We start from the raw sequence: 19,481 nt of genomic DNA on the forward strand, positions 1-19,481 counted from the left end.
ATTGGGAGAGAGTCATTGGCCCCCACGGAGAGGGCTCACAACTTGGGTGTCCTCCTGGATGCACGGCTGTCTTTAGAAGAACATGTGACGGCTGTGGCCAGGGAGGCTTTTTATCAGGTTCGCCTGATTCGCCAGTTGCGTCCCTTTCTGGATCGGGACTCCTTGCACATGGTCACTCATGCCCTCGTCACTTCCCGCCTGGACTACTGCAATGCTCTCTACATGGGGCTCCCCTTGAAGAGCATCCAGAGGCTCCAACTGGTCCAGAATGTGGCCACGCGGGTGATTATGGGAGCATCATGGCGCTCCCATGTAACACCTCTCCTGCGTGAGCTGCATGGGCTTCTGGTGGTGCTCTGGGTGCGATTCAAGGTGTTGGTGATCACCTTTAGAGCGCTCCATGGCTTAGGACCTGGATATCTACGAGACCACCTTCTGCCACTGAGAGCCTCCCACCGGCCAGTACGCTCCCACAGAGATGGGCTCCTCGGGGTGCCGTCGGTCAAACAATGTCAACTGGCAGCCCCCAGGAGGAGAGCTTTCTCTGTGGGAGCACCTGCCCTCTGGAACGAGCTCCCCCCGCAGATACAGACAATTCCGGATTTACGAACTTTCCGCCGGGCCCTCAAGACTTTTTTATTTCAACAAGCTGGGCTGGCCTAACTCCTCCAATTGTTTAATTTTAATTTTAATTTTAAATGGGGTATTTTAATTGTGGGGCCAAATTGTTTAATATATTTTAAACTGCTTTTAAATTTTTGTATTCTGTGTTTTTTACCTTTGGCTGTTCACTGCCCTGAGTCCTTCGGGAGAAGGGCGGTATATAAATTTAAATATAAATAAATAAATAAATAAATTCCTCTTCCGGGTTTCTGGCATGCATGTGCATGCAATGATCAGCTGGCCTTTTTGCATGCAGCAGTGCCGGAAACTGGAAGAGCTGGTCTTCCGTTTTCCTGAATGAGCATGAGCATTGGCCAGCTGATCGTTGTGCAGGCATGCACACCAGAAATTCAGAAGAGTAGCTGGCTGAAACTGGAAGTTCAGTAGCTTAAACCGGAAGTGCATTTTTGGGCAGGTGCATGCACCCTGGGCAGCTCCTCTTCCAGGTGGTTGCCCAGATGTGCACGCGCAAAGCATGCGCTCCCTTTTCGGCACTTGGTGCCGAAAAGGTTCGCCATCACTGCACTAGTGCATTCAGAGGCAGTCATTAAGACATAATATCCTTAGTAGCACAGGTTTTGGCTATCCCTTCCCCTCCTCTAAGATAATTCCAAATACTATAATGTTTAATATACTGAAATGAATACAGTCTGATTTTACTATCAGTCTAGCGAGAATGAAAAAACTATATTGCTTATTTTTTAATTTTTCTTATGCTATACTCTTCAATTATGCATCTATAACTACTTCATTAAAAGTTATTACCCCAAATTTCCTGATAATTATAATTTAGGTATAATTTCATTTTGTCTGATGAAAACAAGTAAGTACATTATTTTTAAGAAATCCATCTTGTAAGAAATATAGTGCATCTATAACTCCTGTTCCCCATACATGTTTGCAATAATTCTACAACAATCTATTATATTTGTATTTAGTTTCTGAGTATCTAAATCTAATTTAATAATAAGCCTTAATGATGCGGCCATGATGGAACAAAAAAGCACACTAATACTTGATCTCTCAGTCTTTCATTAACATTGAAAGAATAAGAAAAATACTAAGATCATTAATTCAAATACAAACATATTCAAATCTGGGAGAGTTGATTGCTAGGTTCTTAGTATAAACTTCATCTAAAATAAATCTACAATACCAGAACAATAAAAATACATATTATACATAGAAATGGAATTGTTCCTAAAACAGCTGCAAATTTGTAAATATAATGAAAAATCCATTTTCTAAGATTAGTCTTTGTACAATATTAATAGCTTCTATAGTTCAACAATGAAAATTCACTATTCCTAATGTGACAAACCAGCCCAAATATTTGCACTCATATAATCACTTCAAATTCACATTTTCAGTGTCAAAATACCTGAATATTCCACTGTCAATTAAATTAGCTTTGACAAAATAATACTGCCATTTAAATTGATTATATTTATATTACCACCTGAAATATTTGTCATCCATTCAAAACCCAGTATTTTAATAATAAAATAGAAAACTGTTGTCTGTGCTGTCACAGCACCCATCAGATGAAATGCCAACACATGCCTCATTAATCATATCAGAGTAGATATTGAAGAAAATCTGTCACATGATAAATGTCTTCTCCTTTGAAAATAAATGTCTACTTTTCTTTAACATTCATCAACCAGCAACTGGTCTGACAATACTTTGCAGATTATCAGTAAAAGATCATGAAGAAATTTTCTAATTGACTGTGCTGATTTTTTTATTTTTTTAAACTTTAATTAGCTGTCAATAAAATGCCTTCAAAGATGGTTATCACCCCCACCACAATTTTCTTCCCTTTCTTCAATCAGTATCCATTTTTACTCAGAAAGGGAAGCAGTTTATAGCTGAAAGTGCTCCAATGACTTTTTTTTTTTTTTTTTTGCTTTAATTTATATGCCGCCCTTCTCCGGAGACTCAGGGCGGCTTACAATACGTTAAGCAATAGCCTTCATACTTTTGTATATTTATACAAAGTCATCTTATTGCCCCTACAATCTGGGTCCTCGTTTCACCTACCTTTGAAAGGATGGAAGGCTGAGTCAACCTTGAGCCTGGTGAGATTTGAACTTGCAGTAATTGCAGTTGTTAATAACAGTGCTTTAGTCCACTGTACTACAGGCTCTTATCTTTATAGTAAGATCAGGTGGAATGCTCCAGATCCAATCAATCAATGTCATTTATCAGGCTTCGGGAAATGTACCTGCTGCATCACTTGCCATCTGGAATTGCATCCTCTTGGATATCTATATGTCTTTCACCTTACATCCGTCCAAAAATTTCTGAAAACCTGGCTCACCCCACCCCCCATCGCAACATTGGGCTAGGCTATTGTCTAGAATTGTATTAATTTTTTGTTCTGGTTTATTAAATTTGTCTTTTTTCCAGAAGTACAGGTTCTTTTTCTTTTCTTTTTCATTTTATTGTTCCTACTTTTGAAATGTAAGCCACCCAACAGTCATCTTGGGTCAAGCAGCCACTAGGTCCAGTCAGTGGTGAAATGTAGAATTTGTTACTACCGGTTCTGTGAGCATGGCTTGGTGGGGGGTAATATGACTGAGTGGCCGTGGCCAACTTTTTTTTTTTTTTAACTTTTAAAACCATTTTTTCTACAACGTCTTCGGCTGAAGAGGTTGTAAAAAAAATGCTTTTAAAGCCTCTGACGATCCCAGCTGACTTGCCTGATCGGCAGAGGCTTTCAGTTTTTTTTTTTTAAAGCCTCTGACGATCTCAGCTGACTTGCCTGATCGGCAGAGGCTTTATTTCCCTTTAAAAACATTTTTTCCATAACCTCTTCGGCCGAAGAGGTTGTAGTAAAAATGCTTTTAAAAGCCTCTGATGATCTCAGCTGAGCCGCGCGATCATCAGAAGCTTCTGAAGCGCGATCATCAGAAACCTCTGATGATTGCACGGCTCAGCTGGGCAATGGGGAGGAGGGCAGGGATTTTTGCTACCGGTTCTCTGAATCACCCATCTCCATCGCTAGCGGATCAGGCGATCCAGTCTGAACCGGGAGCATTTCAACCCTGGGTCCAATGGTATGCATGGACATATATAGAGAGAGATACATTAATGGTGCTTGGTAATCCCTAAACCTCTGGAATTAGTTAACATTTCTATGCTTAGATATACAAAAAAGCAAGTTACTCCAATATTTTTTAGCATCTGAATGTATATGTGAGTTCAGCCTTTAAGAATTAAAGATTCGTGATTAGCATCTCCATCTTAGATTACTGTAATATAATTGACCCAGCGGTGGGTTGTACTTATCTTTGTTATCAGTTCGCAATGGGAGCGTACGTGCAGAAGCTTCTGCGCATGCGCAGATCACCCATGATGATGTGGCCGGTGGGCAGATCCTCCCTCCGGTTTTACTACCGGTTCTATAGAACCAGACCGGACCAGGGGATCCCACCACTGAATTGACCTGTATCTGTCTTCTAAAACGCTCCACAAGTTTCAGACAGACTAGAATGCAACCGATAACATTTTCTACATTACCAGGATATCTCACCACTGTTACTAATCCTGTTCAGAATACATCTCCCTAGAACTTCCTTTGCAAAATAGTTGCTAGAAAAAAGACAACAAAACAAGTGGCAGCTATCTGAAAATATAAAAAGATGGAACCCTTGTTCATTTTACCCCTAGAGACTTGCCTGGAACATGAGAATAGTTGCTTGAGAAAAGCTGTAAGGATCTGAAACTATCAAAACAACAGATAAACACCACCTCAGCTTTGCTATGTAGAAGTAATTACAGCTATATTATTATAGTTTATGCTATATACTAAACAGCATAGAGAGTTTTCGTTTACTGCCTGCCTCATTTAATAATTGTTTGAAATTAACAATGGTAAGTGATTGATTGATATGATTATCATTTGCATGCTCCCCAACTGGCTTGCAACAAGCAGAATTTATGAAAAGCGTGGAAGTAAAATAATAACTTATTTTGATTAGTAACTGTGGTGATTCACTTAATGACTGAATGTGAAGTTACATCATAAGCCTGCCATGGACATGTGATTTTCTACTTAGTGACTGCAAAGTTCCTTTACCAAAGGAATTATCAATTCCAATTTTGGTCTCTAACCAACAACTATGTGCATATAATGTATATTGTTAATAAAATGTGTAAGATTGCAAAAATGCTGACATGGCTTTTTAGGTTACACTGGCTTTGAAAAAGAAGAAACAGTACCTTTGCAGCATAATAACTCCCCCAATATATATAATATTCTGAAAATGGGTTAAATAGCCCACAATGTTTGTGAAGATTTTAAGATTGCTGAAACTTTTTGAAGTATGTGAGTTCAGCAATCTCTCACTCAAAGGTGCTGTTGAGACAGTAACGTGGTGATGCTGTTAAAGCAGAGATTTGATTGATAAGGTACTTGTACTTGAGTCATATGTAACTTGCATTTGCGTAACAAAGCTGTCTTTCCCTCCCTTATCCACTCTCCATCTCATTCCAATTTAAATCTTATATCAATCTAGCTGCTCTATGCATCTGATGAAGTGAGTTACAGATCATGAAAGGTGTGTTTTAATAAAATGTGTTAGTTGGAAAAGCTATTACTAGGCTCCTTATGATGTATCTGGTTGCTGACTTTCTCAAAGAACTCTTGAAGGATCAGTGAGGAAGAACTTTGCAGAAATCTTGCCATTTGTTCTTAAGTAAGGCTTGTTTAATATTCAACAATAAAATCAGTATGTGGGGGAATCAAAATATAGCAGTAATTCTAAAAAAGCAGAATAATATAAACATTATATAGTACTATTACCAATCTGTTACATAGATGTAAAATAAAATTTATCCCTTGAAAAATATTAAAACACAGCATAAAATATGATCCTCCTCTGTTAGAACAAAAATACATATAAATTCCAAGCAAACATTTCAAACACATTTTTAGTACAAGAGATTCTTTAACCTTGAGTGAGATACTACTGCTTTTTTCATAAAACAGTCATGCTTTAAAAAGGAACATTCCAATCAAGAACAGTTCTATGAATAAGAGCCCGTCTTTATATGTTGTATACACAGATATCCATGATCTATTATTTCTGATAATTTCAGATAATTGATTTTGATAATTGTTTAGATACCTTTGTGTTTTCATCCAATAGCACCTTTCCTGTATGAGTTCCAAGTCCTTTGGAAGGTAAACTTTTCTGTATTTCAATCTGTTCAGTATGTTCAGTCATCTGTGACTGTATTAACATTTCAACTTGTTGTTTCAAATCAGCCAATTTTTCACGTACAGCAATAACTCTAAAAGAATATAATATGAATGCTATACAATAGAATTATAGTGATATTGTACATGTATGAGTAAGCTGTCACCTTGAATAATAAGATTAAAACGGCAAGATTTTTGTTGTAGTTGCTGCCATTTAAAGTAGGAGAGAAGACTTTTAAATATTACCTATGATAATGCTTCTGCAAGAGAATTCAATGTGGTTGTGGCCTGATAGTCATGGTTAATTACAGATAATGATGCAGAATGGAAATGCTAATACTCCAGAATATAAGAAGCAAGTCATAGAAAAGTTGGAGAAGGAGGAAGAGAGGAAGGAAAAATTCAAGAGAAAATACTGTATGTGTAGGACAAGAAAATGGAGATGAAAACGCCATCACATAGAAGTCAGAATGATTGTAATCAGCTGGGTGAGGAGAGTGCAGCAAGGGATACAGTACAGTATCCTGCTTGTGAACAGAAGCAGAAATGTGACTTAACAGAACAGCAAAATATGTAGGCAAGGATAAATCAGTATCTCAAGAGAAGATACAGTATATTTCAGAACTACAGAAGAACCAGATTACTGGTTCTGGTGAAGAGAGAGAAGTTCCCAGATGATGGGCTCCAGCATGACCCAAATGCTCGGAAGAACAAACCTTTGCTTCCAGTGATCCATTCAGATTGGATCATGAACCAGATCACTGTTTACAAGTTGAACATAAGCACATAAAGACTGCAATATACTATTTCTGCTACATATGCTGGAGTGTTCTAATAAGAACATAATATGGACAGTACAGAGATATCTCTGCATAGGCAAGAACTGACAGTTATCTCACATAAAACAACTTAAACAGAATTACACCTACAGGGCCAATTGTATCAAGCCTTTCCCAAATTGCTTCTTTCCTGTTAACATGTTAATTCTGTGGAAACATCTGCTCCATCTGTGTAAATGAAATCTTTAACCTACAGAAAAAACAACTTCCACATGCTGGTATACTACATAAATACTACTACATTTGATGGTCATCTAAAACTTTCACATTCTCAGAGTTCTCATATTCTACAGAAGCTTTTTCTCTAAACGTAAATGGGAAGCATCTATAGCACAAATTAGGAAAAATATACTAGAATTTTTGTATTATTGAAACTAATAATACAATACTATTTTGTATTATTAATATTATTATTGTATTATTTTGTATTATTATTTGTTTACTATACATAGTCTTAAGTGTAAATTTTGTTGTCTTACAATTTTCTGACAACTTGGATTATGTTTAATATTAAAAATATGAGTATTTCAAATTCTTCTGCTGGAATTATTTCTTTAGCAGACTTTCTGCTGATAAATAATCCTGGTTTTATAGATGCTACCAATACTTTCTCATTTCTTATTTGATAAATGTCATATTCTGACATTTGATCTCCAGACTAATTTACTTATTCATTACTTCTAAATTCCCCAATGTAACACTACAGATGTTTCTTCAGTATGCATTGGCTGGAATCCAAAAGTTTATGATTAGTATTCTGTAGATAAAGTACTTAATTCCCACTTTCCCCTCATACCACCCTAAAAGTCACCCTTGATTATCAGATAACATGCTTTGGGGCACTGACAATGTAGCTAGGGGAGAAATAGAAATTACAACCCATGGAGAATGTGCCACATATGTGCTCCTGCCCAGCATTGGTTATTTGATTTTGTTACTGCTTTTGATCATTGATAAATGGCTTGTTAAACTTGACCACCAAATATCAACATGGCACACATTTTGTATGAAATAAAACATACAAGAAACAAAACGAATTAAATTACCTGTTCAGTGGGATCCACAAATAACCACAGTATATGTTGGCTGAATTGAAAGAATTGATGTTGATAATTCTGACAGCTTTTGTATTATAAGCAAAAATGAACAAAACCTGCACAAAGGAGAAATACTTGATTAATATTATTGTTGAAATTGCATGTTTAATAATAACCACAACATGATCTATATATATTTGTTACCCTTCTGATCCATATATAGTAATATAGCTTTATGCTTATCCGATTCCCCATCCAACAGATAACTTCTGCTGGATCATATGCCAATGACTAAAATGATATCAAATAGTCAACTACTCTCAGGTCTCTGACCCATTAATCCTAGAAGGATTCAGATGACACTTATAGCAACTGGAAAAGGCTTAAACTTCAAATCTCCTGAGAAATCTGGCACCCTGCTTGAATAGCTTTTTTTTCTTAGTTGCTTGCTTGCTTGTTGTAATTTTTCTTTTAATCAATTTTATATGTAATAGAAAAATAATGTGGACCATGCATCATGTACATGGACACTATAGACATGTTGAATATATTTGCCATCTTGAGTTATTTGTAAAGATAATAAAGCTGGGATATAAATAAACAAACAAATAAATGTAGTGGATATGCACAGCAGTCCTTTATATTTAAAGTATTTCGTTTGTTACTATACCAAAGTCTCTTCTTCATTTGCTGATTTTTCCAAAGAGGGAAGGTACCACTGCACGCAAAGTTCCTTCATAGGAGTACAGGTTGCTTTGTTCTCTGAATGCATGTCTATCTCAGAAGTAAAAGTATTTTTCATAGATGGTGTTTTTTGAGAACTTCCATATGATCCTAGAGTTCCCTAAAAGTTATATAACCATTTATGAGAATATTTGACTTTATGTTTAAAACTATGAATTTGCTACATAATATTTCTAATAATTTGCAAATTACAAAATGCTATTATTTTACTACAATAATATACATCCAAGGTATGCTTATCCTTTAAGTAGCAGTATTGGATCTGGCAGAGTGAGAGCTGTAGATTATAAACATAAAGCTTTTGATGTGTCCCTGCACAATAGATACAATGCCCTTGTTGAACATAATACTGATATTAAGGGGGAAGATTCAGTTCTTTGTGATGACGATGATGTCTCGACTGAGCAGGGGATTGTGTTCTATGAGGAAGAAGTTGTTTTGGATAAGGGAAAATGTGAATCAGGTATTGCAAATCAGCCATGTGAGGTGAGCAAGATATCTAACAAGAGAAGCCACCTTCTGGTGAATCAATTGTAAAAGGTGTCAATTTAGGAAAGGATGTGCAGGTTTTGAAAGAGATGAGGTATCTGCTTGGTGCTACTACCAGCAGAGAAAAGAAGCACTTTGTTAAGATAGTCAAGAATGCTAGAAAGGACTGTGGTGTTGATGTTGTTATGCATCTTGGCACTAATAATCTGTCCAAACAAAAGATGTACTTTCTGTGCAGAAGGATTTCCAGAGCTTGAAACAGGAACTTAGCAGGCTGCAGTCTTACTTTTTCGGAGGTTTTACCTATATAAGGAGCAAAAAGGAAAAGGCCAGAAACAGCCAACACTCCAGAAGATAAGCTCAAGGTACAGAAGGATCTCAACAGACTTGAACACTGGGCTCTATCTAACATAATGAAATTCAATGGTAAGAAAAATAAAATTCTCACCAGGGTGCCCTTGGTAACGCAGTGGTTGGAATGCAGTATATAACTCCACCCACAGGAGTTCAGTCCTGACAGGGATTGAAGTTGACTCAGCCTTCCATCCTTCTGAAGTTGGTAAAATGAGGAACCATATTGTTGGGGGCAATATGCTGAATTTGTAAACTGCCCAGGGAGTGCTGTAAAGCACTATGGGATAGTATATAAGTGTTATTACTAAGTTCTACATTTATGCAAGAAAAACCAAATGTATAGGTGGTATCTGAGTCAAAAGTAATAACTATGACAGTGATCTTGGAGTCCTAGAGGACAATCACTTAAATATGAACCAGCAGTGTGCTGCAGCTGCCAAAAAAAGCCAGCACAGTCCTAGCCTGCATTAATAAAGGGCTAGAATCAATAGCACTGAAGTGTTAGTACCACTTTATAATGCCTTGGTAAGATCACACTTGAAATACTGCATCCAGTTTTGGTTGCCACAATATAAAAAGAGATGTTAAAACTTTATAGAGAGTGCAGAGAAGAGCAACAAAGGTTATTAGGGAACCTTTGGAGGTTAAAACATAGGAAGAATGGTTGCAGTAACTAGGTATGTTTAGTTTAATGAAAAGAAGGACTAGGGGTGACATGATAGCAGGTTCCAATATCTGAGAAGCTACCATAAAGAAGAGGGAGTCAACCTGTTCTCTAAAGCATCTGAAGGCAAAACAAGAAACAATGGATGGAAACTAATCAAGGAGAGAAGATGGTGAAAACAATTGGTTTATTTAAACCTCTTATAAGAGAAGTAAATTTCAATTTTTTAAATTTGGAACTCAAGAATACTAAGTTTATATCCTATAACTTAAATTGGAAATTAATCCATTCAAAGATTGTTTTTCATATCAGAAAAACTCACTGTACAGTTGTAATAACAGATTTTTCTTTGTTCTTTTTATGTATTTGGTGTATATTTTTCTTTCCTTAAGGATTTGACTAGTAAGCTGTTCATATATCACTCATTTTGCAATATTTTGTGCCTGTTTGAAACTGGACTATTAAAAATTATTAAAAACAGACTTCAGGCATTTAAAATACAACCTATATAAAAGAAGTATTATTTGATATTCTGTCCCCTATTTAGTTAGTTAGTTAGTTAATTTGATTTATATACTGCCCTACTCCCGAAGGACTCAGGGCAGTGAACAGCCACAAAATAAAAACATATAAATACAAAATTTAAAAAACAGAATAAAACCGAATTAAACAATTTGGCCGAAGACAGATTCAAAACACCCCAATAAATTAAGAACAAATTAAAATTTGCATATTAAAAAGGGAAAAAGGGAAAAATTAGGCCAGGCCAGCCTGATGGAATAAAAAAGTATTGAGAGCGCGGTGGAAGGTGCGTAGATCTGGGATCCTCCATATCTCCAGGGGGAGCTCATTCCAGATAGTAGGTGCCCCCACAGAGAAGGCTCTCCCCCTGGGGGCCACCAGTCGACATTGTTTGGCCGATGGCACCTGGAGGAGCCCCTCTCTATGAGAGCGTACCGGCCGGTGGGAGGCTACTGATGGCAGCAGGCGGTCCCATAGATAACCAGGTCCTAAGCCATGGAGCGCTCTAAAGGTGGTAACCAAGACCTTGAAGCGCACATGGAAGACCACCAGGAGCCAGTGCAGCTTGCGCAGGAGAGGTGTTACATGGGAATGCCATGTCGCTCCCATAACCACCTGTGCGGCCGCACACTGCGCCAGTTGGGGCCTTCGGGTGCTCCTCAAGGGGAGCCCCATGTAGAGAGCGTTGCAGTAGTCCAGGCGGGAAGTGACGAGGACATGAGTGACCGTGCGTAAGGAGTCCCGATCCAGAAAGGGACGCAACTGGTGAATCAGGCGAACCTGATGAAAAATCCTCCCAGTCACAGCTATCAACTGCTCTTCTAAAGACAGCCGTGAATCCAGGAGGATGCCCAAGTAGTGAGCCCTCTCCATGGGGGCCAGCAATTCGCCCCCAATAGTCAGTGATGGCACCAACCGACTATATCGGGACGTCGGAAACCACAGCCACTCGGTCTTGGATGGGTTGAGCCTGAGCCTGTTTTTCCCCATCTAGATCCGCACAGCCTCCAGGCACAGGGACATCACTTCAAGGGCATTGTTGGGGTGGTCTGGGGTGGAGATGTACAGCTGAGTGTTGTCAGCGTACTGATGGTACTTCACCCCGAAACCACGGATGATCCCGCCCAGCGGCTTTACATAAATGTTGAACAGAAGGGGCGAGAGGACTGACCCTTGTGGCACCCCACATATGAGGCGCCTCGGGGTCGACCTCTGCCCCCCTTCCAACACAGACTGCAACTGGTCTGAGAGAAAGGAGGAGAACCACTGCAACACAGTGCCCCCCACCCCTAACTCTACCAACCGGTGCAGCATGATACCATGGTCGATAGTATCAAAAGCCCCTGAGAGATCTAATAGGACCAGGACAGAGGAGCAACCTCTGTCCCGAGCCCTCCAGAGAGCATCAACCAACACCACCAATGCCGTTTCCATGCTGTACCCAAGCCTGAAGCCCGACTGGAACGGATCCAGATACACCGTTTCATCCAGGTGCTGGGGGAGCTGTCGTGCAACCACACTCTCAACAACCTTCGCCACAAAGCGAAGGTTGGAGACTGAATGGTAATTTGCTAAAACAGCCGGGTCCAGGGAAGGCTTCTTGAGGAGAGGCCTCACCACCACCTCTTTCAAGGCGGCAGGGAAGTCACCCTCACTCAATGAAGCATTTATAATCCCCTGGAGCCACCCTCACGTCACCTCCCGAGAAGCCAGCACTAACCAGGAGGGACATGGGTCCAACAAACATGTGGTCGCATTCAGTCTATCCAGAATCCTGTCCACGTCGTCAGGAGTCACAGGATCAAACTCATCCCAGATAACATTCTCAAGACCTGCCTCAGTCATTCCCCCTGAAACTACCCAGTCGAAGTCCAGACCTTCCCGAATCTGAGTGATTTTGTCATGCAGATACTGTACAAAGTCCTTGGCTCTACCCTCCAAGGGGTCCTCCCACACTCCCTGGTGGAGCAAGGAGCGGGTCACCCTAAACAGGGCGACTGGGCGGTTCTCTGATGACGCAATAAGAGCAGCAAAATAATTACACTTTGCTGCTTTTATCGCCACTAGAGAGTTCTTAATATGAGATCTTACCAGTGTCCAGTCAGATTCAGAAAGACTGGCCCTCCAACTACTCTCTAGGCGTCTTTTCCAGCACTTCATCTCCCTTAGCTCCTCAGTGAACCAAGGAGCCAGATGAGATCGGCGCTGGGTCAGAGGCCGCAAAGGCACGACCCGATCCAGAGCTCCAGCAGCCGCCCTATCCCAGGCGGCCACTAGGTCTCCAGTCAAGGCGTGAGCCAGAGCCTCAGGGAATGTCAGGCTCCATCAGACGCCTAGGGCGGAACCATCTTACCGGCTCCGGCTCCCTGCGGCAAGGTGCAGCGGTTCAAAGGTCAAAGCGAAGGAGAGAGTGATCCAACCATGACAAGGGCTCAGTGACTATATCCCCTATCTCAAGATCACTCAACCACTGTCCAGAGACAAAAACCAGGTCCAGCGTGTTTCCCCCCGTGTGGGTAGGGCCATGAATTTGCTGGGTCAGGTCCACAGCTGTCATGGAAGCCATGAACTCCCGAGCCACCTCAGATGTCTCACCCACGGATGGCAGGTTGAAATCCCCCATGACCATAAGTCTAGGGGTGTCAACCGCCACCGCTGCGATAACGTTGAGGAGCTCGGGCAGGGCTGCTGCCACGTGGCAGGGAGCCAGGTACGTGATCAGCAAACCCATCTGTACCCCATGACCCCACTTCACAAAGAGGGACTCACAGCCGGCCGTCTGAGGAACAGTGGCCTCCCTCGGTCTAAGACCTTCTTTAATAATAACCGCTACCCCCCGCCCCTCCCCTGTGACCTCGGCTGATGGAATGCATGGAAACCTGGTGGGCACATTTCAACAAGGGGAACCCCCCTTCCTGGCCCAACCAGGTCTCTGTAATACCTGCCAGGTCCGCTCCCCCCTCCTGAACAAAATCACAAATGAGTGGGGCCTTATTTACTACAGACCTGGCATTGCACAACATCAGCTGAAGGCCTGGGCTCTGAGGGTCTGTGCAACCTGGGGAACGGGTGGAGCCTTGGGGGCCGGAGCGCACCACTGCTCGTAAACAGCGAGCATGCGCTCCCCTAACACGATGTGGCCCCCTGCTCCCGCCATATCTGCCCCTCCCACTCACAGTATTGATGTTAGAAACACTATCTGGATAAGCTCTAGCCCCCCCCCTCGACCCCGGGTCTCCAACCCCCCACGCCGCGCTTCAAAGCCAGACCCGACCCGACCCGAGATGGGAGAATAATCCTAAAATGTCAAAATGTCTTTTTCCTACTTTCCCCAAAGAAAAAATGGTAAAAGATAGGCTTCATTTATTAATCAAATTTATATAGCCGCCTATCTCACCAGTTTAAGAATTTACTTGATATTGCTCAAGCAATAGATTAAATCTTCACAGCACAGCCAAATAACGACCACATCATAATCATATCAAAATAAAAATAATTATATTTTCTTTTCTATTATTTCTATATTTTTTAATTCTTATTCTTTATTGTGACAGTTCTAAATATTTAATAAAACATATTTCTATCCTGATGCCAAAAGAACCAAAACAAAACCCCTTTGGCAGCTTATGTAGAATAAATAAATAATATAATCATTTTATTACTTTTATTATAATTTTATTTTATTTATATATCTTACATATTTTACAGACAAATGGAATATTAAGTATCAATACATTTTAAAATTATAATTCTCAAGTTACCTTTCCAATTGCAGTCAGGCTAAAGAAAGGCTTCTCCAAGTCATACAGCTGTTTTGGAGGTTCTTGAAGACAGCAGCCAGAATAAATAGGCAAATGGCTTTTTAAAAAAGAATGAAGTTTTGCCAAGCGCAGGGCAATTGTTGTGTCAAACACTGAGGTATACAGCACATCTTCTTTAACAAATAAGCCTTTTCCTGCTTTTGGGACAGCTGTGGAAAATAATAACAGTAAGGTATGTAAGTATGTATTTCATTTATTTAGCTGTAATTCTATAGTAATATGTATGACCTATTATAAAAATTACAAAATAGTTCACCTGCATTTCAAAACAGGTTTTTTGAGACATTACTAATCAGGAGGAATAAATCAAAGTAAAGATTTTTCCATAGTATCTCACATGAAATTATAGAGTGTACTTCAAGTAACTGTCAAGCCTGGCATCAGTTTTTCTCAGATCTTGGGACATTTAGAAACATTAGTGGTAAGTCCTGGGCCATATTTTTTCGTAGAATCTTTGATTCGTCTAGATCACTTCTATTTACCCTCTCCTTATTTAGTGACCAAGTCCTGTTCCAGAGACTTGGTTGTTAAATGAACACCTGAGACAGAAGGAAACACTGCAAAGATCACTGATTGCTGCTGTGTCATCCTGATAAAGTTCTCTCATACAGCTACATCAGTGTTACTCTTAGTCTGGCAGACATTGAAAATTGGCAACATGCGGCCCTGGACAGCTAGTAATGCATCCCCACAAGATCATAAACTTTTAACATGTTGTGTTTTATATACTTTTAACATGTTGTGTTTTATATACATTAACTATATTATATATTTTATAAGTAACCCAAAATCAATCTTCCTCCGTCAATGGGGCCATCAAGCCAAAAGTTTAGACACCCATGTGCTAGACATGGTACTCTGAGCGTTAATACCTTTCTCATGCAAAATATCAATTTTACATTGATTTAAAACACTGCCCAACACTACTACCCCTGCTACTCCATTTGTACTACTTGCAGTAATTAAGTCTAAAGCCCTCAACCAGGTCAAAAGTAGAGGGGATTCTGGGGAATTGCATGATTTCCTAATGTTCCTTGGTATTTGTGTACAATGGCTAAATTAAGTGGGAAGTAAAATTAAAACCTTTACAAAACTAAATTTTTAAAAGGAAACACTTCTTATTTAATACATGAAAAGATGGATGGTAATCCATACATTTAAAAATGCAGCTTTTTTATAATTAGGAAAACAATCAAACAATAAAACTAGTTTCCTTTGTATAATGTATCAAAATACTGATGCTGGAATATGGGTATATTATTTTATAGAAACAACAGACCTGATTGTAGCACAATATTAAAAATCTAAGATATTTTTGTGGTCCGCCAGCAGCCTGCAGAGCTGGCAGCGGAGTCGGACAGTGAGGAGGCTGAGGAAGAACATGGACCAGTCCTGGAGGCTAGGGAAGGCCTGGATGAGGGCTCTGCATTGGAGGCAGAGATGGGGCCAGGCCCAGGGCCAGGGCCAGGGCCATCTGGGAGTGATGTGCGGACTCCGGAGCCTCCAGAGGCTGACAGCAGAGAGGCAGAGGAACAGGAGAAGCCTGTTCCTAGTGCACACACAAGAAGAGCTGCCAGAAGGCAAGAGCAGCTAAAGCAAAAAGGACGACTTGGGAGGAGGGCCAAGAGATGATTGGCTTCTTCCATAAGGCTTAAAAAAACAGCAACAGCTCTTGGGCTCTTTGTTGGAAAACAACATTGATAGATTTGTGTCTTGTCTTGCTGGCGTCTTCTGCTTCTGAACTTTTACTAAGAAAAGCCTTTGGCAAGTTGCCTAATTAGACCAAAGTTGGTGATAAGGCTGAAAAATTGTGTTATGAAGAATTTGTTTTAAATTAGTTTGGACTATGCTGAGAATGAGTTAATTCTCAGCTGTTCTAATAAAGTCTGTTTGTTTTCGAACTGATTGCGTCTTATAATACCTACTTGGGCCTGGGTCACAACAGATATATTACTTCTTTAACAAAGCAAAGCTTCCTACCAGCCAGCGGACTCAGGTTCAAAAACCTGGTTAAGTATGTATGGTAGCGTAGTACATGAAGCCAAGGTATTTCCAGTCTGCCCTGGCCTTCTTTAGAAGCAACTCTTTCAACTCCGTCACATTCTGATTTTGTCTCTTGTACAGAAGACACCATGGGAATTTTATAAGTAACTTCGTATTTTCCTAGAATATGAAATATATATTAAAAAAACCTTAAATAAAACACTGTAACGAAGCAGTAAATTTTAAGGATTTATACTATGCTAAATTTAGCAATAGAATTAGCTATAATACATAGGTGCAGAGCTCTGGACAGAGGTACAGAGCTGTTATACAGACATGAATACACAGGTAGCTTGTGATCATTTTCCTCAATGGATGAATGTACAAGTATAATGTTTTTAACTCATTGTTTAATTGGATTATGTGTATCTAATTTTAGGAATTGTATGGAGAATAGATCATGTTTTAGGTCACATTGATGCAGAATATTGAAAATTCATAAGGATTCTCAAAAGTTTAAGCCCCATTGTCTCTGTTCCTATAAGCATATTTTGGGTAGCTTATCAATGCTACCCAATAATCCTCTGCCAATAGTGAAGGCTTTAATTATTACATGGCTATCTTATGGTTAGTTTCAGGCCATTTCCTTCTGATCTTGCCAGACTTAGCTGTCTAAATCCTGTAATATACACACATGTGTAAACCAATATCTTTACTGTATTTTAAGCAACAAAGTGATTTTTAAAAAAAAAATTTTTTTTTTTTAAATTTGATTTATATGCCGCCCTTCTACGGAGACTCAGGGCGGCTTACAATGCGCTAAGCAATAGCCTTCATTCTTTTGTATATTTATACAAAGTCAGCTTATTGCCTCCACAACTGGGTCCTCAATTTACCTACCTTAGAAAGGATGGAAGGCTGAGTCAACCTTGAGCCTTGGCGAGATTTGAACCTGCAGTAATTGCAGGCAGCTGTTCTTAATAACAGGGTGCTTTAGACCACTGTACTACCAAGGCTCTTGTTTTGATTGTTTTCTTTCTCTAAGTTTTTAGAGAAGTATACATTTGCTGTATATTTTAATGACTGCTTTATTTTGCCACCTGATAGAATTGTGAAACAACTTATTAGTGAAATGCATGATGAACAAACACTTGTGAAGATTGGGATCAAGAGCATAATAACATCTACCTGTACCATTTAACAAAAGTTATATAGAAATAAGTAGCAAAATAATTATTAATTTATTATGATTAATTATTATGATTATGATTAACATTATCTCAGCCAGATATTTGCAATGTTTACAAACAATATAATTGAAATTAGATTTATATGGATTTGTTTAGGACTCTAAGAGGCAATTTTTTTCTTATTACTTAAAAAAAAACATTTTTTGTTACTGTGGCTTTTTTTTTTCCCTGTCACCTAAAACAGACAGTCATGAACACTCTAATTTTCTACTGTATCAACATTTAGACCAGGTAACAATATAATATGAAAAAGCAAATACCAGACAAAAAATCTTTGTAAGAAGAACTGAGATCCAGAAGAGCAAATTCAGGCATAATTTGTTGCACTCTTTGTCTCATATGATACAATTTAATAGCCTTTCTTCCAGTTAATTGCTGACAAGTCAGAATTGCTTCACTGACCTAGATTTAAAATAGTAAGCTTAAAACTAGAAACATATAAAAACTACCATACTAGACTAATTAATCTCATCAGTCAAATGTTGAGGTGAACAATCACTGTTAAAACATACTACAGTGATACAAAAAGGAAGATTTCTGATTCTATACTGAAGAGAAGCCTTAAAATATTTAAAATTTGCAAATGTTAATTATTAAATGAACCTTTAAAATGTAAAATAATTTGAACAGCAAGATTGCTGAAATCAGCCACTATGATTTTGTAAGTTTTAACATGCGATACCTTAATGATACAAAAATAATCTTAAAGTTGAAATTACAACGCTTGTCTAATAAAAGTAATCCTCATTTAGTGACTACTACTGGGACCAGCAACTAAGTTGTTAAGCAAAATAGTCACTAAGTGAACCAGTGATTGTGTATACAATCCTATTTTAGCTTTCCTTTGCTTTACAGATCTGTTGTAAAGTTGCTTTTTCATCACTGCTAAACAAGGACTACCTGCATATAAAAGATACAAAATACTGCCATTGTATCCTTCCTTTACTCCTTTCAATGTAAAATATAAATTCCCTGGAGTGTTTCTCCATCAGAAAGCTATGTGGGGGGAAAAAATAAGTGAAGATAAATCAGATTTTACAAAAAGCACCACAAACCTGTGCAGCACTTCTTACAGCAATCCAGGCTTGTACTCTGTACATTTCAAGAACAGTAATTTCCTCGGAAGTAGTTGAAAGTCTGTTATTAAACTGAATGTAACAAAGATTGATTCAGGTTGGTACAAAATGATAAGATTATGAGAAAGAGCATCTATGTACATTTTTAAAATTATACTAGCCGAAAAACTTCCGAAATGCTATGAAAAAACAATCAACCTTAATGGAAACATACGTATCTACTCTGAAATAAAGTTCATTGGTTTACTCAAATGTAAGTGTGTAGAAAATTACTACTTAATGGTTCATGTTCTGTCCCTTAAATGGAATCGCAATTTTGTTTGCTTCTTTCAGAAAGGTACCTGATATTCATTCAGTTCCCAGCAATTTCAATACACAGTAAGCACTCTGAAACTCTGGCTAAGGTTCCTCAGTATGGTGCTAATAAGTGCTATTGTATCTTTTTCCCAAGGTCCCTGTCTCACCTGACATTAATTTTTTAAAATTCTTTTCACTTAAAAAAAACAAATTCAGCATGCTACAAACAGAAAGATGAGCATCAATTTTACTTTTGAGAAGACCTCTGAAATCAAAAGCCTTTTTAGAATTTAAAAATGTTAAATACATGCAACACAGTGCTTCAGTGCTAAGTATGCTTGCATGTTTACTCCAAATAAAATGACATGCCAGAGTGCTAAAGAGCATGTAGGCGGGAGAAAGAATTAAAAATAAGTATATTTGCAATATTGGTGAATAAATATATTACATATTTTGAGGAAGTTACAAATTTTCCAAAGTGTCCCAGGCATTAAATAATATACTTCAACCACTAATATCATTTAATATAGTAA

The 19,481-nt window shown here is 38.8% G+C and overlaps 1 protein-coding gene across 5 annotated transcripts in view; it reads right to left on the reverse strand.

Moving 5' to 3' along the window:
* Positions 1-19,481, reverse strand: part of CFAP54 (cilia and flagella associated protein 54) — a 140,205-nt gene that overhangs the window by 5,739 nt on the left and 114,985 nt on the right. For 3 of the 5 annotated variants that reach the window (XM_087873968.1, XM_087873970.1, XM_034402917.3), the window contains 7 exons: positions 18,631-18,723; positions 17,836-17,977; positions 16,323-16,505; positions 14,283-14,491; positions 8,419-8,592; positions 7,758-7,864; positions 5,799-5,964 (listed from right to left, as the gene is read on the reverse strand). In XM_087873968.1, the coding sequence (XP_087730094.1) occupies positions 5,799-5,964; positions 7,758-7,864; positions 8,419-8,592; positions 14,283-14,491; positions 16,323-16,505; positions 17,836-17,977; positions 18,631-18,723 (1,074 nt within the window). The remainder of the gene's footprint in view (positions 1-5,798; positions 5,965-7,757; positions 7,865-8,418; positions 8,593-14,282; positions 14,492-16,322; positions 16,506-17,835; positions 17,978-18,630; positions 18,724-19,481) is intronic. The other 2 variants (XR_015728925.1, XM_087873969.1) reach the window with 2 other exon arrangements.

Source organism: Pantherophis guttatus, chromosome 7 (genome assembly GCF_059756535.1).
Source record: "Pantherophis guttatus breed Tessera chromosome 7, ASM5975653v1, whole genome shotgun sequence".
NCBI lineage: Eukaryota > Metazoa > Chordata > Lepidosauria > Squamata > Colubridae > Pantherophis > Pantherophis guttatus.